Below are 25,500 nucleotides of genomic sequence, written 5' to 3'. Positions count from 1 at the left end.
GAAGGATATATAATACAACATTCGTTATGTGCTTCTGCTGGGAAAGACCAGCTGTTTTGATCAATAATGTTTCAAATATTTCATTTTATTTGTTTTGCAGCTGCATGTAAATAATATGAAAATAAAGTTCATGCTTACGGCAAAGTAAATGTTAAAAGTTCACCTATTCCAGGGTGTGAGAAGTTGATACGACTTTGGGGTGTGTGAAATTAACAACTATGTTCATTTGGGCTGCTTCAAAAGCTTAAGGAACAGAAAATAAAGTTTTATTTGGTTAAACAAAGTTGAGCAACTTCTGTCAATGATATCTGGTTGCAACTGCAACAAAGAAACGACGATGAAATATTAGAGCGAGCCCCTATCGCCTCCTCCTCCACTTCGCAGTGTGGTACATCCTGCAGCGGGGTGAGCAGAGGCACGGCTGCGCATGCGCCGAGAACGTTTCCGCCTTCCGGGGAGACGATGGTAAGTGAATGGGGGGTCAGCGCGGAGAGGGTCCCTGAATGGGATGCGGGCAGACAAGGGCGGTGGGCTCACTCCGGCTGGGAGTGCGGACAGGGGTGGCGGGGTTCGGGGTAAATAATTGGGAGCTCCGGAGTTAGCCGGAGTAACGGCTTCAAGCGGTACTGAGGCCCCACCCGTTCCCCGAGGACAGGGGAGAGCTCCACACCCAGCGCTTCCTGTCACTGGGCCAGGGCTGGGTCGGCTGCTGCACCGCGCTCTCTCTACTGAATAGTCAACTGTGGTACTCTTCCTCTGCATTCCGTTAGGCATGCCTTACATTCGGCATTCATTGACCCAGTCGCGTTCCCGCATCCTCCTCAGTGGAGATGAGGAAGGGAAGACATTGATTGTGGGCCTCTTTCTCGTTTTTGCTACCTGCCAAGTTGCTGATTCCTGATTGCAGCCAGTGTTTCTTATCCGAGAACTTTTCAGTTGGCTACCTTATTCCATATTCTGACTTACGGCTGTCAGTGGGGCTGCATACCTGGTCAAGGTTGTTTGCGGTTTAGTGTTTGACTCTGCTTCTTTTACAGGACTGTATATGGATGTAAAGTCTGTACTTTCCATGAAACTTGTACGAGGTTGGGGGAGCACACAAAATAGAAGTAGCATGTTCTGTGACTTTTCAGTTATTACTGTATTCACATAACATGATGCTGCTTTTGGCAAAAATATCCTATTAAAGTTGAATTATAATGAGTTAATTTTCTATTTCAAGTTTTAGGTGTGAATTTGAGTAATCAGACATGTTTCCCATGTGAAGTGCATACTTCACTTGTGTGGTAGCATGTTCAATTACTAGTGTAGCAATTAGAAGCCATGGCGGGGGAAAAAGTTCCTTTAAATTTTGTTATAGAAGTTTGAGAAGTTGAATTTGATTTTCTTTTAAAAAATGGTAATAATGTTTATACTGATTTAAAAAATACTGACTCCATTAGTTCATTAAAGGCCTTTGGGGAAGAAAACCTGTCACCCAAATTAACATAAAGGAGTTAAAATCCTATATGGTCAACAAATGGTAGGATTCAATTTACTTTTGGGTTTTCTTCCATGGTGCTCAGTGTATACCACCATACATGTGTTGACTCTTGCTGGTCAGTGCTTTGTGACAGATGAGTTTAAAGTGGAGTGGGTGTGGTATATTTTGCAATTGTGTCTGAGCCTAGTTTACAAATAGGTGCTTGCTGTAGATTAACTAGAGCTACTAAAACCACTATTATTTATTTTTCTGTGCTTTAACTATGATTAGCTGGCTGTCCAGTATTGCTGTCTAGTTTGGTTTACTTAATTTTATTTTTGTTCACCACCTACTGATAGTATATACTGAGTATGGTGCTGGAAAAGCACAGCCAGTCAGGCAGCATCCGAGGAGCAGGAGAATTGATGTTTCAGGCATAAGCCCTTCATCAGGAGTGGCCTTAATGAATGGCTTATGCCCAAAATGCCAATTTTTCCTTCAGATGCTGCCTGACTGGCTATACTTTTCCAGCACCACACTCTGACTCTGATCTCCAGCATCTACAGTTCTCACTTTCTCCTGATAGTAGACATTATCCATTAGTTAAAGGGAGATAATAAAATGATATAGTCCACTATCCTGAGAGCTGTCATCCATGACACTATACTTGTCCTAACAAGTGTATTGTAATGAAATAAATTTTAATGTACAATTTAAAATGGGATATTTCCAACATGGATGTCAACCTTGCAGTTGCCCAGATGGTCTTCTAAGCTTTATTACTTTATTTCTCTTTTCAATAGGCAACACTCCGTCCGTACCTGAATGCAGTCCGTGCCACACTTCAAGCTGCACTCTGCTTGGAAAACTTCTCATCACAAGTTGTGGAGCGCCATAATAAACCTGAAGTGGAAGTGAGGTAGGGCATACTTGGTAGCTAAATATTTGGGTTAATTTTCAGTTTTCACGAAGCACCATCTGGGGAGTTGAGGGGGGGGGCAAAAAAAAATTCGGTATAATTTTCTGTTTCTAGGGATAAATTTGAATATGTTTAGTTTTGGACTTTCTGTGGAAAGTGCAACAGAAAGCATATAATCTGTATATAACTTTTAAGATGATTGCTAGCAATGCACTTATACGCAAAACAAATTTAGTGCTGGGGCACTAAATAATTGAAAAGCCCTCTAAGTATGGGATAGTAATGCATGTTTTCTTGACCCATGATAGGAGCAGTAAAGAGCTGCTGTTGCAGCCCTTGATCATCAGCAGGAATGAGAAGGAGAAAGTCCTCATTGAGGGTTCAATAAATTCTGTACGAGTCAGCATTGCAATCAAACAGGTCAGTATCTCATTTGGCTTTTAGACTGTACTTGTTACTAAGATTTGGAATTGGGTATGGGGAAAAGGGAGGAGTATGGTAGATGCTCAGCTAATGATCCAGTGCAGGTACAATGGACTGATTGGCCCCCTTCTGCAACATAACACCTAATCAGTGGAATAACATTTTCCATTCATTTCCTGGAGCAGAATTTTACGTCAGCTCGTTAGATTAACACAGATGGGGTACTGGCAAGTAATTCAGAAGAGTGGGTGGGAGTTAAGGTGGAATTATAAATTTAAAACAGAGCTTGGAAAGCAGAGGAAACATAGGTTTGTTAAGAAAGAAATTAGTCCAGCAAGGCCAAATGGAATATATTATTAATGTTAGGATTCTTGGAAGTACAGAAGATCTGCGGGATCTTGGTGTGCAATTCTACAGATCCCTGAAGGTAGTAGGGCTGGTGGATAAGGCAGTCAAGAAGGCATATGCAATACTTTTTAATTAGTGAAGGGATAGAATACAAGTGCAGGGAAATTATGCTAGAACTCTTTAAAAAATGCTGGTTAGGCTACAACTAGAGTATGGTGTACAGTTCTGGTGATTAAATTACAGAAAGATATGATTGCACTAAAGATATCACGGAAGAGATTTACTAGGATGCTCAGTTTTAGCAATAAGGAAAGATTAAACAGACTAGAATTGGTTTCCTTTTGGAGCAGCAAAGGTTGAAATGGGACCTGAGAAACACAAGATTAAGGGTTGATAGGAAGGCACTTTATTAGTAGATTGGTCAATAACCACAGGAATGTAGATTTTAAGACAAGAGGATGAGAATGTACAAGTTATGGTTAGTAATTTGCAGGTGGCACTAAAATAAGCAGTATTATGGACAATGAGGAGGGTTATTGGAAACTGCGGCAGAACCAAAATCAGCTGGGGAAGTAGGCCAAGAAATGGCAAATGGAATTTACTATTGATAAGTGTGCGCTCTTGCATTTTGGAAAATCAAATCAAGGTAGGAGTTTCATGGTGAATGGCAGGGCTTTAAGGAGTGTAGTTGAACAGAGAGACCTTGGAGTTCAGGTGCATGGTTCTTTGAAAATGGAGTCACAGGTAGACAGGACAATGAACAAGGCTTTTAGCACATTGGCCTTCATCAGTCAGGGCATCAAGTATAGAAGTTGGGAGGATATGTTGCAGTTGTACAGGATGTTGAGCCTGCACTTGGAGGATTGTGTTCAGTTTTGATCACTTTGCTATGAGAAAAATGTTATTAAACTGCAGTGAGTGCAGAAGAAATTTACAAGGATGTAGTTATAGGGAGGTTGGACAAACTAAGCTTTTTTTTCTTTGAGTGCAGGAGACTGAGGTGGAATCTTTTAAAAGTGTATAAGATCATGAAAGGCATCAATAGGGTGAATGCAGTTAGTCTTTTTCCCAGGGTTGAGGATTCAAGGACTAGAGGGGAACGAATAGAAGGGAACCTGAGCGGCAAATTTGTTTTTACAGAGGTGGTACACATATGGAATGAGCTGTCAGCAGAAGTGGTTAAGGTGGGTACATGAACAAGGAATTTGTACAAATACATGGATAGGAAAGCTTGAGAAGGATATGGACCAAGTGCAGGGAAATTGGGTGAGTGTAAGTGGACACTTTGGATGGCATTGACCAGTTTGGGCCAAAAGCCTATCTCCATGCTGTAGGACACTAACTGAGGCAGAATGCTGAGAGGAGAGTTCAGGTTAACGTTTTTTTCATTCAGAACTGTTTCAGGAATCTAAAACTTACTGCCTAAAATAACATGGAGTCAGAACCTTTCAATATTTTTAGTAGTTAGATACTCTCTCTTGCATTGCCATTACCTCTAGGGCTGTGAGGCAAAAGATGGAAAATGGGTTTGGTGTAGTCAGATCTTTGGTGTGTACACAATGGGCCAAATGGCATCCTGTTATGGTTAACATCTGAGCTGTGGTGTTCAGCGAAAATTGACTTAATGGAGACAAGGTGTTAATTTTCCAGCCTTTTACGAATGCTTCCTTTTATTTTTTTGGAGCAAAATATGTCTTTATAAACATGTGGCATATTATTCCTATTTATTTTAATGTATCAGATTTGAACTAGAATTTTGTCCCTTCTGCAGCATCCTACAAAACGTTTTCAGTGGGTATTTTGGCACTACCCTCAAAAACATCACTACTTTAAAAGTGTACCTTTTGGCGAAAGAAAGGTTAGAAATTGTACCTGTTCAAGTTTTATTTTCATTTACAGGCAGATGAGATTGAAAAGATCCTTTGTCATAAGTTCATGAGATTTATGATGATGAGAGCAGAGAATTTCTTCATTCTCCGGAGGAAAGCTGTTGAGGTAATACCAATATATAGTTAAATGCAATTAATTGTTTTAAGACTGACTTTTGCTGTACTTGTCTTTGATAGTGTTGAGGACCTGAGGGCACTTGGAGTCCACTGGTCTATAGATACCCTGTGTTTGTCTTGTTCTCCATCTGTTCTCAGTGCCTCCCCTGTAGAATATAGTAATATTTTGGGTTGTAAGTTTGCTTGCTGAGCTGGTAGATTTGTTCTCAAATGTTTTGTCACCATGCTAGGTAACATCATCAGTGAGCCTCTGATGAAGTGCTGGCATTCTGACCCACTTGTTGTTTATTTGTCTTGGTCTGTTGTGGTGAGTGATATCGCTTCCAATTCTTTTTGAGAGGTTGGTAAATGGGGTCCAAATCTATGTTTGTTAATGGAGTTCCAGTTTGAATGCCGGGCCTCTAGAAATTCCTGTGTGTGTCTTTGTTTAGCCTGTCCCAGGATGGATGTATTGTCCCTGTCAAACTGGTCTCCCTGTTCATCTGTGCGTATGGATACTAATGATAGTTGGTCATGTCTTTTAGTGGCTAGTTGGTGCTCATGTATCCCGGTGGCTAATTTCCTGTCCATTTGTCCAAAGTAATGTTTCTTGCCATCTTTGCAGGGTATTTTTGATTATGACATTTGTTTTGCTGGTTGTTGGTATGAGGGTCCTTTAAATTCATCAGGAGCCGTTTACATGGTGATAGGTTTGTGTGGGCTACCATGATGCCGAGGAGCTGGAGTAGTCTGGTCATCATCTCTGAGACATCTTTAATGTATGGCAGGGTGGCTAGAGACTCTGGGTGTGTTGTCGTCTTGTTTAATCTGTTGTGAAGGAATGAGCGGACTCCGCTCATCAGGTACCTGTTGTTCCTGAATACTTTTGTATAAGTGTTTTTCCTCAGCTTCTCATAATCCCCGGGTGCTGCAATGTGTTGGCCCTCATTTACCAACCTCTCAGAAAAAGAACCGGAAGCGATATCACCCACCACAACAGACCGAGACAAATTAATAGCAAGTAGGACAGAACATGAGTGCTTCATTGGAGGCTTGCTGATGATGTTACCTAGCATGGTGACAATGTCAGAGAACAAATCTACCAGCTTAGCAAGCAAACTTAGAACCTAACTACAAATCTTCACCAAAATCTTTTCCATGCTTCATTTGGGAGGTCCATGCATGCATCATACTATTTTACTCCATTTAGCATGATTATTTGGTCAAAAATCTAAACTCTAGTTTAATCAAAACATTGTGTGTATTATTGCGAGCAGATCCTCTTTCTTTCAGCCCCTGTTTGAAACTTAAAGAAATTCTATTGTCTTCCCTTGGACAATCCAGGACCCCATCGGTGATGTGTTAAGGTACTGAGAGAAAGGGTGGGCAGGTATGTTTCAACAGATTTCAACCAGTCCGCTGGTTTGAGACAGACTTGGGCACCATTCTCTGCCTAGCTCATGTCCAATACACTGTCAAAGCTTATAATTGGGACATTAAACTTCAATACTTTTATGTTAGATTGTGAATGTTGCTGACAAGTGACATTTATAGCCCATGCCTAACTAACCTCAAAGGTGATGAACAGTGTTCTGCTGCTACGTTGCAGGTCCTGAAGGTAGGTACACCTTTTATCATATCTAAGGAGTTCATGGATTTTATGTAATGTATTTCCAAGTCACTGTGACTTAGACAAGAACTTGTGGCTAGTAGTGTACCCTTGCACCTGCTATCCATGGTTATGCATGAATGGGTTTGTGAATGCTCTTGATGGCCATGATAAGTTACCATGTTACATCTTGTAGACAATGTCACGTGCAACTGCAGCACATCGTTTGTGGAGGTAACAAATATTTGAGGTAAAAGTCTGCTTTGTCCTGGCCCGTGTTGAGTTTGACTATATCTGAAGCTGTGCAGACAGTGAGTAGAAAGTATTCTGTCATTTTCCTGAGTTGTGCCTTGTAAATGGTGAAAGGACTTGAGTCAGAATACAAGTAACTCACCTTAGAATTTAGCAGAAGTGCTGAACTTTTAAATTACTTGTGGGATTGGCTGGATCTCTGTAGCATACTGCCTTCAATTTAATATTCATTAGTCCTGTGTTGTAGTTTCACCATTATATTTAGGTGTATGTAATGCTCCTGTCAAGCTCCCTTAGACTACTTATTGAACTATCATTGGTTTTTTGTCTTCATTTTATTGGTTGAGCAAAAGATCTGCAAGGCTACAAGGTGACTGATTTTTTTTAGTGGAATTCTGCTGATGGCACCTCATGGATACCCTTGAAATTCAAAATCTGATCAACACAGCAGAATTGATGCTTGGAATAGTGATTCTGTGCTGGGAAAAGGAACATACTATGGGGATTTAACTGTGCCTGACCACTATTCTAGCAAGTTGTATAATTAGGGCAGTAGCTTTAAACGAAACAGTGCGGGTAAGGAATCAGGTGATGAAAGATGTGATAAAGAGAAAGGGCAAGGAGCAAGATAGCAATAAGGGACTTAATATATATGGTAGTATATAGTCGGTGCCTTTCAAACAAAGTGCACCAGCAGATAAATTTATGCTCCATTCTTAGAGTCATAGAGATGTACAGCATAGAAACAGACCCTTCAGTCCAACCCGTCCATGCCGACCAGATATCCTGACACAATCTAGTCCCACCTGCCAGCACCCAGCCCATATCCCCTCAAACCCTTCCTATTCACATACCCATCCAAATGCCTCTTAAATGTTGCAATTGTACCAGCCTCCACGGGTCTTTTTTTTATATATATCTTTCCCCTCTCATCCTAAACCTATGCCCTCTAGTTTTGGACTCCCCAATCCCAGGGAAAAGACTTTGCCTATTTATCCTATCCATGCCCCTCATAGTTTTGTAAACCGCTATAGGGTCATCCCTCAGGTTCCAACGCAAAACAGCCCCAGCCTGTTCAGCCTCTCCCTAAGCTCAAATCCTCCAACCCTGGTAACATCCTTGTAAATCTTTTCTGAACTCTTTCAAATTTCACTATATTTCCGATAGGAAGGAAACCAGAATTTCCCGCAATATTCCAACAGTGGCCTAACCAAGGTCCTGTACAGCCGCAACATGACCTCCCAACTCCTGTACTCAGTACTCCGACCAATAAAGGAAAGCATAGCAAACGCCTTCTTCACTATCCTATCTACCTGCAACTCCACTTTCAAGGAGCTATGAACCTGCACTCCAAGGTCTCTTTGTTCAGCAACACATCCGAGGACCTTACCATTAAGTGCATAAGCCCTGCTAAGATTTGCTTTCCCAAAATACAGCACTTCCATTTATCTGAAATAAACTCCATCTGCCACTTCTCAGCCCATTGGCCCATCTGGTCCAGATCCTGTTGTAATCTTAGGTAACCCTCTTCGCTGTCCACAACACCTCCAAGTTTGGTGTCATCCGCAAACTTACTAACTGCACCTCTTATGCTCTCATCCGAATCATTTATGTAAATGACAAAAGTAGAGGACCCAGCACTGATCCTTTGGCACTCCACTGGTCATAGGCCTCCAGTCTGAAAAACAACCGTCCGCCACTACGCTCTGTTTTCTACCTTTGAGCCAGTTCTGTATCCAAATGGCTATTTCTCCCTGTATTCCATGAGATCTAACCTTGCTAATCGGTCTCCCACGGGCAACCTTGTTGAATGCCTTACTGAAGTCCATATAGATCACATCGACTGCTCTGCCCTCATCAATCCTCTTTGTTACTTCAAAAAACTCAATCAAGTTTGTGAGACATAATTTCCCATGCACAAAGCCTGATCTTAGAGTAGGATAAAAGTCTGGCACAACATCAAGGGCTGAAGGGCCTGTGCTGTGATGTACTGGACTGTTCTACATTTATAAACGATAGAGTTAAACATTATCTTAATGCACACAACATTCATTGTATGGTAGATGAATTAATAGTACAAACAGGTATGATCCCTCCTTTCTACTTTAAATATAGTACTGGGCAATGACAAAAGGTTAACTAATCTTATAAAGAAGCTTCTGGGGAAGAGTGGCTATCGCCTGACAATTTTATGTTGAGTTCAAAAGTAGTACAGTTCAATCTGAAACTAGAGTCTTGGTGAGGAAAGCTATGAGGGACAATAGATTGTTTTCACTCCTTTTAATATAGTTTCCCAATGATGGGAATCAACCAGCATTTAGGAATTAATAGAGTTGACTACAAATATACATTCTTTTTGAGATGCAGAAAAACTCAGCAGCAAAAGTGATCCAACCATGGCTGACAAGTTAAAGATTTTATTAAATCAAAGGAAGGGACATACAATTTTTTTTTTGGAAACTTTAAGCCTGAAGATTCAGAGCATTTTTAGATATTAACAAAGGAGGTCCTAGGAACTAAAGTAGAAAATAGAATATGAAAGTAAACTAGCAAGAAATAAAAATTGGCTATAATATCTTCTGTAGGTATGTAAAAAAAGTTTAGCAAAGACTTCGGTGCGACCATTATAGGGCAGAAACAAAGTTTGTAATGGTGGAGAAGCAAAACAACGTCATCATGGAGGAAGATACAAAAAACTTCATGGAAATACTAGAGAAGCAGGAAGCAAGCTACGAGTGAGATTGGGGAACTGACAAGTTAATGTCGGTATATTTTAAAAACAAAAGGTACTACAAGAAAGTGGGACTGAAATTTGATTAATCCCCTTGATCTGATGTGCTGCATCCCAATGTGTTGAATGAAGTTGCTGTAGAAGTGGTGGATATGTTGGTCATCTTGCAATATTCTGCAAATTGGAAAGTAGCAAACATAGGAAGTGGGCAGGAGAAGAGAAAACTAGGATCAATGGACCTGTTAGTCTGACATCAGTAGTAAGGCTAGAATCTATTACAAGGATGTGATAACTAGGCACTTAAACCAAAAATAAAAGGTCAGACTGGACAAAATCAATATGGATATGTGTTGGGAGTTTTTGAGGATGTAACTGAAGAATGGGTAATGTGAAACCAGTGTATGGGGTGTACTTTTTATTTTCAAGGCTTTCAATGACTTACCATACTAGAGGTTAAGCAAAATAAACCAAATGATTTATTAAAATGAGTCATTTTTAGCTTAGCAGACTATGACTTGCAGCATACTGCAATAATGAATGCTTAGGCTCAAGCTCTTTACAATCCATATCAGTGATTTGAATGTGGGGAACAAATGTAATATTTCTAGTTCATTTGTGTTTTTAAAAAAAAATCAAGATGAAAATGTAAATTGAGGATTCAAGAGTTTAGACAAATTGAGTGAGCAAGACCTAGCAAATGGAATATAACGTGGATAAGTGGTAAGTGCAGAACATTTCTGCAGTGGTGAGAGATTGGAAAATATATCCAGAGACTTGGCTCGTGAGTTACAGAGCTGATATACAAATACAGTAAGCAATTAGGAAAGTATTTTGGCCTCTTAATACAAATTAATTTGAGCATAAGAATAGAGATATGTTGCTGTAGTTATGTAGTACCTGGTTGAGACTGCACCTGGTCTATAGTATAGATTTATCTTGTGTTTTTGTCTCCTTACCTAATGAAGGACCTATTTTCCATTGAACTGTGACACTTTCACCAATTGAGATCCTAGGATGGTGGGATTATCTAGTAATGATCGTTTGTAGAGTCTGTGCCTGCATTGTCTAGAATTTAGATGGATGAGGGATGATCTCAAAGGCTGTAGCAGTGCTTGACAAGGTAACTGCAGGATGCATGTTTCTCTTGGTTGGGGGGGGTGGGGGGGGGGGGGGGGGGGGGGGGGGGGCGGTGTGGGAATGGAATTTGCAGGTTCAAGAACTGTGGTGCAGTCTCAGAATAAAAGCTAGGCTATTTAGGCCTGAGCTGGGAAGTAAATTATTCCTTTGGTGGTGAAGCTTGGGAATTCTCTAACCATAGAGGTGTGGGAGCTCAGTCACTGAGTATGTTCAAGGCAGTGATTGATAAATTTCCAAATATTAAATCCATTCAGGGAAATAGACATACTACGGGGAAAATGGCTTACAGATAGAAGATAAGCCAGGATTTAGGTGAATAATATAGCAAACTATTTCAGTCCTATTTCATATGATCCCATCCTCCAGGTGAAGGCAGGTTTTTTTGACTCCACAAAGGTTGTACAGTAGTCACTCGTGGACAGATGTCTCTAAAATAGTCAAGGTCACTTCCCTAAGGCTCAGTTATATCCTTTGAAGAAACAAGTTCACTCAGTTGTCGCAAAGCTATTCTTCATGATGGACATTGAAGTTCCCCACCCAGAATATATTCTGTGCTCTTGTTACTGTCTCGTGTTTCTTTCAAGTAGCATTCAACATTATGCCTATGATGTACTGCTCCTCTAACAATGGCAGACATCTAAGGAGACATTCAATTCCTCCCAACTAAACTACATTCTACTGAGGGGACAAGATTGTAAGGGAGGAAAAAAAACATCCAGGGCTAAGCAAGGAAGTTAATCATAGTGTAAAGGTAAAAACTAAGGTATACCATATCTGCAAGCATCAGTGACAGGCTGGAGGATTGGGAAACTTTTAAAGGCCAACAAAAGGTTGCTAAAAGAAACTAATGAAAAGAGCACAGGTTAATTATGAAAGAAGGCTAGCACAAAGTATAAAATTAAAATATAATAGCAAAAGCTTCTGTAAGTATATAAAAAAAGAGTGGCTAAAATGAATGTTGGTTCCTTGGAGGGTGAGGCTGGGAAGTTCAAAATTGGAAATATAGAAACAGAGACACAATTGATATTTTGCCTTACTTTTCATGCTGGAGGATGCTGAAATAATTTCACTAGTGACGGGTAATGCAGAGTTTATATAAAAGGGGGAATACAAAATACACCACCGGGGGGAAAAAATACTGAATAAGCCTGATGGTCTAAGTTTCCTAGGCTCTAAGGATGTACAGCATGTATTTTGGATGCATTGGTTTATAATATAAAATTTTTTGGAAAGGTTTCACTGGATTGAATAAATGCTAATATTTACTTATTCAATGGGAGGGAAGCAGAAAGTAGGAAACTATAGACCAAATTGTTTAATGTATATCATTTGGGAAATTGGTAAAATCAACGAGGATGTAGTAATGGGACACTTGAAAAGCCAAAATGCAATTCTGCCAAGTCAGCATATTTTTTGTGAAGGGTACACATTTTGCTAATTTGTTGGAGTTCGAAGAATTACCAAACAAAGTGGATAATGGGGTTCCTACAGGCGTAGCATATATAGATTTCTAGAATGCATTTGATAAAGTACCAAACCAGGCTTAATACACAAAGTAAGATCTGAGGGTTGGGGTAATATATTATCTTGGATAGAAGATTGGCTCATCAGTAGAAAGCAGAGAGTTGGCATAAATAAGGAATCTATAATTCTATGAAATGGGTCTTTTTCTGGCTATAAATGACTTCAGTGATATAATGTATTCTACTCAAGTTTACAGTTGACACTAAAATAGGTGAAACGTAAGTTGCAATGAAGAAGTAAAACTTAACAAATGGATATATTAGAATGGACCAAAATTTGGCATGAGAGATTTAATGTGGATAAGTGTGAGGTTAAACGTTTTGGTCAGAATAAAAAGGCAACTTGCTATCTAAATTGAGAACAACTGCAAAATGCAGAGGGATTGAAGTGTGCTCGTGCAAAAAGTTCATGCAGATACAGCTGGGCAAATGGAATTTGGCATTTATTGTTAAAGGAACAGAGTATAAAAGCAGGGAAATGTTGTTGCAATTGTACAAGGCATTGGTGAGACAACATCCAGAGTTTGGAGAGAAGGACCAGTTCCAATACCATAAGCCCAGATGGCCTCCTCCTTCAAGGACCGCAGATTCCCCCCAGATATGATCGACGATGCCCTCCACCGCATCTCCTCCACTTCCCGCTCCTCCGCCCTTGAGCCCCGCTCCTCCAACCGCCACCAAGACAGAACCCCACTGGTTCTCACCTACCACCCCACCAACCTCCGCATACAGCGTATCATCCGCCGTCATTTCCGCCACCTCCAAACAGACCCCACCACCAGGGATATATTTCCCTCCCCTCCCCTATCAGCGTTCCGCAAAGACCACTCCCTTCGTGACTCCCTCGTCAGGTCCACTCCTGACACCTTCCCCTGCAACCGCAGGAAATGTAAAACTTGCGCCCACACCTCCTCCCTCACTTCCCTCCAAGGCCCCAAGAGATCCTTCCATATCCGCCACAAGTTCACCTGCACCTCCACACACATCATCTATTGCATCCGCTGCACCCGATGTGGCCTCCTCTACATTGGGGAGACGGGCCGCCTACTTGCGGAACGCTTCAGAGAACACCTCCGGGATGCCCGGACCAACCAACCCAACCACCCCGTGGCTCAACAATTTAACTCTCCCTCCCACTCCACCGAGGATATGCAGGTCCTTGGACTCCTCCATCGGCAGAGCATAACAACACGACGGCTGGAGGAGGAGCGCCTCATCTTCCGCCTGGGAACCCTCCAACCACAAGGAATGAACTCAGATTTCTCCAGTTTCCTCATTTCCCCTCCCCCCACCTTGTCTCAGTCGGTTCCCTCAACTCAGCACCGCCCTCCTAACCTGCAATCTTCTTCCTGACCTCTCCGCCCCCACCCCACTCCAACCTATCACCCTCACCTTGACCTCCTTCCACCTATCACATCTCCATCGCCCCTCCCCCAAGTCCGTCCTCCCTACCTTTTATTTTAGCCTGCCTGGCACATTCTCCTCATTCCTGATGAAGGGCTCTGGCCCGAAACGTCGAATTTCCTGTTCCTTGGATGCTGCCTAACCTGCTGTGCTTTAACCAGCAACACATTTTCAGCTCTGATCTCCAGCATCTGCAGACCTCACTTTTTACTCATAGTTCAGGTCTATACTTGAGTTTAGAAAGATGAGGGGAAATCTAATTGAGCTATGTAGGATGGTAAAGGAATTGACAACGTCACTGTAGAGCAGATATTTCCCCTTGAGGAGCAGTCTAGAACAAGAGTTAATTTTAGGCTAAGGAGTGGCAGATTTAAAATGGAAACGAGGAAAGGATCACAAATATGTGGACCTTGCTATCCTTGAGTACAGCAGATGTTGGGACGTCAAGTAAATTTTATTTAAGGTGGCGATAAACAGATTCTTAATTAGTAATGGGCTAAAGGATTATGTTGAGCTGGCAGGAAAGTGGAGTTGAGATTAAGAGGAGATCAGCCATGATCATATTAAATGGCAGAGCAATTTTAAGAGGCTGAATTGCCTACTCCTGCTCCAAGTTCTTATGTTCTTAATTGACGGAGGAAGTCAGGAGTTTTGCTTGCCTATTTTTCATGACATGTCATTTGATTTCATTAGGTCTCTTGTCAGTGTTGAGCTTGAAACACTTCACTATCTTAATGGGATAGTAGAATGTGGTCTTTACACATGCCACAATTGTGTGTAACAAATACTGAAGATTAATTTGTCTTTTTTAGCACGTAGAGCTGAATGTTTCTTATTGAATATATGGGTGATGCAACTGGATTGTGCTACAAGTTCTCATCTTTTGAATGTGGTTTTGAACTCGGCCTCTGTGAAATGAAGTCTCCTCTTGATCAGAATGAGATTCACCAAAGGCTTTGCAAGATTAATGGCAGAAATGTATCAAGATAGGAAATATCTGGAGCCCAGCTTAAATTTAATGTTTAAATTGTGTGAAAATTGTGTAAAGTCACCAATTTTTTGTTTTGAAACCATCCTGTCCCCTTTGAATTGCTGGAGAGAGTTGAGTATGTCACTATCTTTAAATACTGTCTCTGTCTGTTCTATCTTCCCTGACAGGGCTATGACATCAGTTTCCTGATCACCAATTTCCATACTGAACAAATGTACAAACACAAACTGGTTGACTTTGTCATTCATTTCATGGAGGAGATTGACAAGGAAGTCAGCGAAATGAAACTGTCATTAAATGCCAGAGCTCGCATTGTTGCAGAAGAGTTCCTAAAAAATGTAAGTCGTTCCTGTCTTTCCCCATCTAAACCAGCAAATTTTATAGGATAGTATTTGCCTGCTTTCTATGGTTGTGTTACACAAATTACAAAAGCTGGAAAACTGTGACTTAATTGCTCCCTAGTGTGTAGTTGCTAGGTCTGTCAACATTGCATAAGTTATCTCGATTCAGTAGTTTTTGCAAAGGCCTTATTTTGCAGTTGGTGGTTTTTGTTTCTCGGTAAATGAGTTCCTTAAATGTGTTTGACTTCTCGTTTTAGATGAACATTTTTTTAAGCATCACTACTTTTATTCTGTGCGGTGACTTCATTAAAAGGGAAGTGTGCTGAATTAGCCCAATGACTCCAGCTTTTATTTTTTCTGGATATGGACATCACAGGACATATTCATTACCTTTCACAAGTTACTGAAAATGGACCCTTTGTGCCAGTCAAGTTCTGTGGTTCTCCCAGAACAATGTTAGGTGGGGAGCTCTGGTTCAATTCAATCAACATTCAATTTTTTGCATTGGACCTAAGAATGAATCTATTGGCCTTGAAGATGCTGAAGCAAAGATTCACCAGAATGAAAGTGGGGGAGAAAAGGACTGAAATGAGGACGACATATGAACTAAGTTTGTTCTCCTATGGGTGATATAATTGAGGTGCTTAAAGATAGTTTTAAAAATTTTGATAGATTGGATAAAAACTGCTTCTGGTGGGGGAAAAAAGGGCAATATAACACTAAAATTAAAGCCAGGTCATTTAGGGGTGATGCTAGGAAGTACTTCACAATGAAAATATGAAACAAAATTCTCAAAAAGCTGTTGAAGCTAGGACAGTTATTGTACAAACAGAATTAGGAGCAGGAATAGGGCACTTAGTCTCTTGAGCCTGCTCTGCATTCAACAGGTATTGGATGTTTTGGCAAGGGTACTGAGAGATTAGGAATCAAATCAGGAAATGGAGTTTCAGGATAGATTTGCCAAGATTTAATTAAGTAGATTAGGCTTAAGTTGAATCGCCGCCTCCTATTCCCAACTCAGAACAGTGAGAGATTTGAAGATGGTATTCTAACTTCACTACTGGCATTGTCTTTTTGCTTGTCACCTGTGGTGAAAGTGTTGAATATTGACATGTTCATAGGATTATTAATTTTGGCAAACCATTTTGGGTGGCTTCAAGCAGTTTGATGTTGCAACTGAACCCATTCAAGCAAATGACGTACATTTTCATATACTTCCAACTTTGATATCACACTTGATGTAGTCATAACAAATGATTCATAGACTGCAAATTTATATAGCTGACTTACACACCTTTTAGATTTTCAATTTCAAATAACTAGCACACTTTAGTCTTAAAAATAGAAGTTGCTTCATTACCCAACGATTGACAGCTACTCAGCTATTGAAATGAGACTTACTTGCAAAAACAAGGATTTAAAGTAAGTATGAATAGAAGATGCTTTTAAAAATGAAAGTTAATAAATCTATTATTACAGACTTGTAATATGCTTGTAAATTATTTTTCAAAGGTGAAAGAGTTTGCAAGCATTGAGTCCTGACTAACTTTTCAATTAGTTTTGTAGTTGAATAGCTGGAGATTTTGCCCACATATCAGAGTTTCTGGGATGAAGATTTCTTGTTTCATTTTTATAGCACTGCAGGTTCAGTGCAGCAGTCGTTCAGTTAGGTTTCCTTTCCCTGATTCTCTGAGAACACGACTTCTCTCTCTCTCTCCCTCTCTCTCTCTGTACTATTTGGAGTTATATTTAAAATGGTGTCTCAAAGCCCGTCTTATAGCAATGATCTTGAAGTTTAATGTATATTAACTTTTTATATTTCACTTTTCCAAACAGCAGAAAGGATTATGGTGGAATTTCCCATGGATATTCTTCCAGTTTCCTGTATTCTTCAGGATCTTTGAATCTTAAACCTTTTAAGAGCTCATTTGTGTCATTCAGGGGTTAAACAAATCCTAAATGTCTTCCTTTTGTAGCTGATACTGAGAGAACACGAGCTTCTCTGTTTTAACTGGCTGTAGTGAATTAACAAGACAGCAGTGTGATTTTTGTTCAGCTTAAAAATCCAAGCTAATTCCAAGGCATGGTATAAATAGTATCAGAAAAAATGCTGCTTCTGGAAATAGGTGACAAGCACAAAGCATATGTTGAATGCAAGACCTGCTTTTAGCATATCTCAGATAATGAAAAATCTTGTGGCCTGTAATCATTGTGTTGACCTGTGTGTCTTTTACTTGGTCTGTCAATTTCAGTCGCCTTTCGAATTTAATTTGATTCTGTGTTGCTTAATATTATTTCAGTCCTGTTGCTGTCATTTCGCTTTGAGTTTGCATTTCTTATTTTCTGGCAATCACTTCCAATAATAAAGAATGGTTTTTTTGGTAAGGGTTCCAGACAGGGCTGTGAGGACGTTTCAGGCTGCTAGTCCAAGAATGCATATGACCGGGACTTTGATAGCTGCTTGAAGCATATGGTGATCCAAACAGCTCTGTCCCATCTTTCTCCACAATCTGTTTATTTCACATCCATTGTTTTCACTGGTTCATCTGCTCCAAAAACCTACTCTTCCTTGACCTATCTCCATTTTCAGTTACGTTTATGTATTGCACCTTTGTACTCTTGTGATATCCTTTCCAATGCTGTATTCCAATTTACGATCAGTCCTCTACTTGTCCATCTCCCATCAATTCTGTTCACCTTTTGCCAAAATTTCTCCTTGGCCATTTCTCCTGTCCTTCTCTATTCCTCTTCCTCTTGTCTTTTTCTCATCCGCTCCCTCAATCCTTTCTCTATCATTCTTCCCACCTTGGTTTCCCTTGCTCCTGACTATAATTCTGTGTTCCTTTTCCTTTCTCCATACCTTGGAGCCTCCATTTCCAGTACTTTTATCTCACTTTCTCTTTCCCTGTTGTTTTCCATTTTTCTCCCTAATTTGCTGCATGCTCTATGCTTAAGATCCAATGGAAATAAAATTGTTTCAAGGAGAAAGGTATTCAAAATTATAGGATGCCAGGAAATTGTGGAATCCAACTTGTAGCTAATTCCTGTTTGCAGCAGTGCCTTTTGAGGAAAGATAGGTATCCTTTCTAATCGTTGAAGATTAAGTTCTGCAAAAGTCTTGGTTCACACATCAATTACATATAGTTTGTTGCCTTCAACCTGATCTGAAATACTAAGTTTCCTTCTTTTCATGGTTCTGGTGAGTAGGAAATATGTTATAAAGCAGATATGTGACAAAAAAGTGGCAGTACCTGGTACTGAAAGTATTCTCCACTAAGCACATTTCCTTGGTCATAAGAAGTATTCTGAATGTAATAACTTATTTTTGTTTTTGCAGTTCTGATACTGGGTCATTTGCTGTCATCTAACAAAACCAAGGTTACGCGAAACTGCACTGCTGGAAGGAAGCTTGGGGCGGGGGTGGGTGTAATCATCTGCTGAAAGGGGACACATACAATAAACTGACCAGCCTGCTGGTAAAGGTTTGTACAATAACTCAACCAGACTGCTGGCTTTAGTATTATTGGATCATTTTTCAACTGATACTGTATTTACACAGCAATTCCTGCTGTCATTAGGCCTTTCATAAATTGAAGGGGCTAAGTTAATGCATTTGTATTTTGAAAAATAAAACAAAATTTCATTCGTAGTCTGTGTCAAAGCCTTTGACTTTACTCCTTAATCCACATCTTTAAAATGACGGTACACTTATAGGTTTAAGGCAGTAAATGGATGCAATAAACCCTGTCAATGACCATCCAGAATTCCTTTTAATACTGGAAAGCGTGAAACAAAAAGCAAAATATTGCAGATGCTGGAAATCTGAAGTAGCAAGTGCTGGAAACACTCAGCCAGTCAGTAACTGTAGGAAGAGAGATGAGATTAACCGATCTGGATAATGACAAAACTAACAAATGATCACTGACCTCAAACATTTGACCTTACCTTCTCCATGAAGATTGACTGACCAGCCAAGTGTTTCCAGTGTTTTTCTGGACTCTACTGGTGCTTGCTTTCTTTCCCTAATTATTCTCTAGTTTAAAACAATAGTGCTGAAATAATTCATTTGTATGCTTCCACTGTAGTGTCAATTAGGCAGGAAAGTCTTGCGTTCTGTTTTTATTCCATTAATTGTATACTAATGTTTTTAATTGAATTAAAATTATTGTAACTTTGGGATCACATTATGGATTTTGTTATAACATAAATGGATAGAGGTTTTGTTGCTTCTGTGACTTTTTATTGCAGTAGTTGATGGACAGTCACTGGCACAGGTTTCATTGTAATTATGAAAAGGCATTTCAAACTTATATTGATCCAGGACTGAACTTTGGCATTGAATGGTCACATTGCCATCTGTACTACTGCTCTTTACATTGCTCAACAGGGTGCTTTTAAAAACACAAATGTACTAGGGCAGCACATTTAAGTAGGATGGAGGCTATCCCATATACTTGGTAAGTTCCCTGTTTCAACTGAGTTATTTAAAAAATTGAATGGGAATAATTAAACCTACATATGTTAATCTTATTGCTGTAATGCCACTAATATGTAATGCCTTATGCTTTTCAATATTAAAAACTTTTTGCAGTTCATCTGCCTAGTTGTCATCTCCTATGGATTGTTCTGACTTCGTATTTCTTTGCTTTAAATAGATTTGTTTACCATGCAATTTTAAATCCTCAACCTTGCATGAATTTTGATGAGTTCAATAGTTTTGTTTGTTACTTCTGTGATATGCTTTGGGATAGTTTTCCAAAAGGAGCTTTATGATAACTTGCATTTGTAAATTGTGAACAGCGGTGGACCCAGCACTAATTCCTTGAGTACAGTTTTGCCCACTTTTGTCTGATTAGCATTTAGCTTTTGAATAGTACTTTTTTTTGTGACTTGGTCAATTGTCCATTTTTTTCAACCCCAAAAGTGTTCATTTTGGAATAAGGTTGTTTTGAGTCTTATGTCCTTTTACTAGTTGTAACTATGCTGTTGAGTTTCATTTAAAATTGAAATAATATTTTACTTTGAATATTTTGTTAAATCAGATTAGCTTTGAAGCATTTCAATTATTTCCTTTTGATTTCCTGTAAACTGTATTTGTGCAGCAATTAATCATCTAACAAATATTGAAGTCCTCCAGTTTTTTTCACTGATCATTCTGATCATTGACTAATTTTAGGTAATTGCTAGCTCACCAGTAATGAACTAATGTATATTAAAAGATAAGACAAGGCAGTACAAGAAGAAAGAAATAGAAGATGAGCATAGAGTTGCAGTAAGTACTGGAATAGATCAGGCTGTAACAAGGTGGTATCTGTGCCAAGTGGTTTGCAATTAACTTATTTGTAAAATTGCAGTATTGAATCTAATCATTCCTGCACACAAGTTTCATATCAAGTAAAAATCACATGCAAGCTTTTAATTTTAAATAAGTTAGTTGCACAGGTAAACCAGTCTTGGCCACAGATTTTAATTAATCTGCAGAAGTGTTGCTAAAACTGTACAGCAGATGGTATTTGAGCCCAGACCTCTAGTACACAGTATCATTACGCCACAAGATTCTCGTCACAAATGGTATATAGGTATTAAAGTGACCTCATGAATTAGGAAGGATGAAGTTAGGGGTTTGCACTATTTCACTGACCCATGCTGGAAGTGTGCATGCATATCAAAGATGCAAATTAGATTACATTCTCATGGTGAAAGCGAGGACTGCAGATGCTGGAGATCAGATCTGAAAATGTGTTGCTGGAAAAGCGCAGCAGGTCAGGCATCATCCAAGGAGCAGGAGAATCGACATTTTGGGCATGAGCCCTTCTTCAGGAATCCTGAAGAAGGGCTCTTGCCCGAAACGTCAATTCTCCTGCTCCTTGGATGATGCCTGACCTGCTGCGCTTTTCCAGCAACACATTTTCAGCTACATTGACACTGACACTGGTCTAGAACCATGAGAATGATACCACGTGTAAAACTGAACTGACCATATAAATACTGTGACCCTGTGAAGCAAGTCAGAAACATGGGATTCTATGATCAGTAACTCTCCCTCTGTTCCTCATTCCTGTTCACCACTCTATCTGGTACAGGTCAGGAATACAATGGAGTACTCTTCACTAACCTGGATGGGTGTAGCTCTAACAATATGCAAGAAGCTTAACATCAAGATCCAAGTGGTGCACTTGATTAGAACTCCATTTGCCACTTTGCATCGGTAATGAATGTTGAAAGTGGCAGCAGGACTTTATCATCAACATGCACTACAGTGCTTAGCAAATCTTCAACAGTACTTTCCAAACCTGTGACATGTACCACCAGAAGTACTGAGCAGCAAATACACAAAAGCACTACCATCACACCCTGGAAGCTCTTCTCGAATTGAATTGAATTTATTGTCATGTGTACTAAGGCACAGTGAAAAGCTTTGTCTTGTGAGCAATACAGGCAGATCAAAGTTAAGTATCATAAATAAATAATAGGTAAACAGCGGCAAAGCCAAAAACACAGGTACAGACAAATGTTAAGAGTTTGAGTCTCCATTCAGTACTCTTAACAACAGTAGGATAGAAACAGTTTCAAAACAGGTTGCTGCATGTATTCAGGCTTCTGTACCTTCTCACCGATGGTGGAGGTTGCAGAAAAACATTGCCAGGCTCGGATGAATCTTTGAGAATGCTGGCAGCCTTTCCTTGACAGCGGGCCTCGTAGATGGATTCTATAGATGGGAGGTTGGCCTTTGTGATTGTCCAGGCAGAATTCACCACTCTGTAACCATCTCTCATTTTGAATGTTACAGTTGTCGTACCAGGTGGTGATATGTCCAGCCAATGCGCTCAATGGTGCACCTATAATAGTTGGCAAGGGTAGTTGCCGTCATGCCAAATTTCCTCGGCTGCCAGAGGAAGAAGAGATGTTGGGCCTTTGTAACCAGTGCGTCCATATGAGTCCAAGAGAGCTTGTTGTAGATGACCACTCCAAGGAGCTTGACACTCTCCACTCGTTCCACCTCTGTGGTGTTAATGTGTGGGGGGCATGAATAACATCCTGCTGAAAGTCAATAATGAGTTCCTTGGTTTGGCTGGCATTGAGAGCTAGGTTGTTTTCTGCAACATTTTTCCAGGTCTTCCACCTGCCGTCTGTAGTCTGTTTCATCGCCATCTCAGATTTGATCGACTACAGTGGTGCCATCAGCAAACTTGTAAATAGTATTTGGTGACGCAGTCATGAGTGTACAGTGAGTAGGGGGCTGAGTACGCACTCCTGGGGGGTTCCAGTGTTGATTGTTAGTGAGGATAAAATATTGTTTCCAATCTTCACTCATTGTGGTCTGTGGGTCAGGAAACTGAGGATCCAGTTGCAGAGTGGGGCTTAGTGAGCTTAGACTAAGTTTAGTAATCAGTCTCGAGGGGATAATAGTGTTGACTACAGTTCAGCCTTCAATGAGTAGGATTCTTACGTAGCTGTTCTTGGTATCAAGATGTTCTGAGGAAGAGTGAAGGGCAAGTGATATGGCATCTGATGTGGATCTGTTGGTCTGGCAGGCAAATTGGAGTGGGTCAAAAGTAGTGGGAAGGCTGGAATTGATTAATGCCATGACCAGCCTTTAAAAGCACTCCGTGACCATCAAGGTTAAGGTCACTGGGCGGTAGTCATTGAGATATGCTATATGAGCCTTCTTTGGCACAGAAATGATGTTGGCCCTCTTGAAACAGGGATAATGGCTTGTTGCAGGGAGAGGTTGAAGATGTCCGAGAAGACCTCTGCCAGTTGATCTGCATATGCTCTGAATGCATGACCTGGTACTCCGTCTGGTCCCATCACTTGGATTCACACGAAGAAAAATTGATCTGACCTCTGATGCAGTGAATGTTGTGATAGGTTTGTCGGGACTTGTCGAAATAGGTGTTACCTCTCTGCCAAACTTCTGCTCGAAGCGAGCATTGAAGGCGTTGAGATGATCTGGGAAGGATGTATCATCATCTGCTACCTTGCACTGTCTCTGTTTAGAATCTGCGATGTCATTCAGACCTTGTCATAGACCCTTGGCGACTATCTAGAGTTTCTAGTTTGGATCTGTATTGGTTCTTGGCAAAGATAATTCCTGTCTTTACTCTTAACACAAAGTATCATCTTAAACTCCCTCATTCCTATCTCCTCCATATTCAACTTCAATAATATTAGGAAATCATGTACTGCTTTGCTAATAAGATTGAGACAATGTGATCAGCAGCCTCATCCCTTCTTTGCGCTAGCCTACAAGGCCAAGGTTTCTTTAAGGTTGTACCTTTTGTAACTGTGACCATGTATCTTCCTTTAGTTTCTCTCCGATCTTCTCTCATGCGCTGAGGTTTGAGCTTGATTTGTTCATGAGACCAATTGCCTGTTCACTCAATCCTATCAACACTAAACTACTGGCCGCTCAACTCCCTTTCTTGCTTTCACTAGCTGAAGTTGACAATTCTGTCTCCTCAGGCACTGTACCCCCATCTCAATCAAATTGATGATACCACTCATTTGATTAAAGAAAAATCCTTGAATCATCCATCCTGCCAAGATATTGTCCCATTTCCTTTTAAATACTTGAATAAACCATTCAGCTCCCAAGTCCTTACACATTCTCAAAACTACAATCAGGATTTTGACTCAGTACTAAAGTGCCCTTTTTAAAGCACAGATTATATTTACATGCCTATAACAATATAAACAATCCTTCCTTGTACTACTTGATCTGTCTGCAATATTTTACATGGTTGACCATACCATTTCTCCAATGCCTCTCCACTGACATCCAACTGGTACACATTCTATTTGGTTCCAACATATTTAACTATAACCAAAGATTCACCCCCCCCAGTAGCATGATTTCTCATAACTGCACTGTTCTATCTTGTGCTTCCATCCACCTCTATTCACACTTACATGATTTCGCTTGGCAATGTCTTGTAAAACAATATCAGTTTCCACACGTATGTGGATGATGCCTAGTTCCACCTCTCTGCCAACTCTTAATTCTTATACTGTTTCTAACTTGTCAGTTCCCTGTCTGATAGCCAATACTTGATGAAACACCATTTCTTTCATCTGAAGTATTCAAGAAGGCATTGTGACAAATTCCACTCCTTAACTTCTGAGTCATAGCGATATATAGCACGGAAACAGACCCTTCAGTCCAACTCATTCATGCCGACAAGATATGCTAATCTAATTTAGTTGCATTTGCCAGCACTTGGCCCATATCCCTCTAAACACTTCCTTTTTGTATACCCATCCAGATGCCTTTTAAATGCTGTAATTGTACCAGCCTTCACCACTTCCTTTGGCAGCTTATTCCATTCACATTTCACACTCTGTGTGAAAATGTTGCTCCTTAGGTCTCTTTCATATCTTTCCCCTCTCACCCTAAACTTACGCACTCTAGTCTGGACTTCCCCACCCCAAGGAAAAGACCTTGTCTATTTATCCTGTCCATGCCCCACATGATTTTATAAACCTCTATAAGGTCACCCCTCAGCATCCAACGCTCCAGGGAAAACAGCCCCAGCCTATTCAGCCTCTCCCGATAGCTCAAATCCTCCAACGCTGGCAACATCCTTGTACATTTTTTTCTGAGCCCTTTCAAGTTTCACAATATCCTTCCAATAGGCAGGAGACCAGAATTGCACGCAATATTCCAAAAGTGGCCTAACTGGTGTCCTGTACAGCCACAACATGACCTTTCAACTCCTATACTCAATGCTGTAACCAATACAGGAAAGCATACCAAACCCTTCCTATCCAATCCCTTCCTGTGCAATTGTCTTGAGATTAAGCCAGTTTGCAATCTTGCTGTCCTTATTTGATCTCAAGATGAGACTTCTTAAAAAATGGCTGTGTAATCACCAAGAATAATATTTCCACTTCTGTAATGTTGCCCAAACCTTCCTACCTCAACTTATCTGCTATTGGAACCCCTTACATTTCATTGTAACAAATGGATATAACTATTAAATTACACACTTGGACAGTTCTTAATGTTGCCAAGAACTCACCATAACTCTCATTAAATCCTGTTCACTCATTATTTCACTATTTACTGACCTACATTGATTCCAGATTAAGCAAAGCCTCAAATTGAAAGTTCTCATCACCATAGCCTCTCCATCTCCAAATGGGAGCAGAGCTATTTTTTTTTTCTCTTTTCAGGTTTCTTTCTCTTTTTACCTAACATCCTTGGGCAGCATCTGCAATGTCTGGGTGAAAGCCAGCGTGGACTTGAACTCCTGGCCTCAGCATGGATTTGACTCACGGCCTCATGGTGAAGGCCAGCGCAATCTAGGTTGGGAGGACTGTTAATCTGAAGTTTTATTTCTCAATTTTTCTAATTTATTGGTGAATGTTTTAA

At 40.3% G+C, this 25,500-nt stretch overlaps 1 protein-coding gene across 1 annotated transcript; it reads left to right on the top strand.

The window, feature by feature from the left end:
- Positions 1 to 323: 323 nt before the first annotated feature.
- Positions 324 to 18,774, top strand: LOC132822282 (actin-related protein 2/3 complex subunit 4). The gene is made up of 6 exons (XM_060835456.1): positions 324 to 465; positions 2,266 to 2,381; positions 2,690 to 2,801; positions 5,052 to 5,147; positions 14,952 to 15,122; positions 18,463 to 18,774. The coding sequence occupies exons 1-6, from the start codon at positions 463 to 465 to the stop codon at positions 18,466 to 18,468; spliced, it is 504 nt and encodes a 167-aa protein (XP_060691439.1). The 5' UTR covers positions 324 to 462; the 3' UTR covers positions 18,469 to 18,774.
- Positions 18,775 to 25,500: the final 6,726 nt, after the last annotated feature.

This window comes from Hemiscyllium ocellatum, chromosome 14, assembly GCF_020745735.1.
Source record: "Hemiscyllium ocellatum isolate sHemOce1 chromosome 14, sHemOce1.pat.X.cur, whole genome shotgun sequence".
Classification (NCBI taxonomy): Eukaryota; Metazoa; Chordata; class Chondrichthyes; order Orectolobiformes; family Hemiscylliidae; genus Hemiscyllium; species Hemiscyllium ocellatum.
This window is presented reverse-complemented; position numbering and strand designations above follow the sequence as displayed.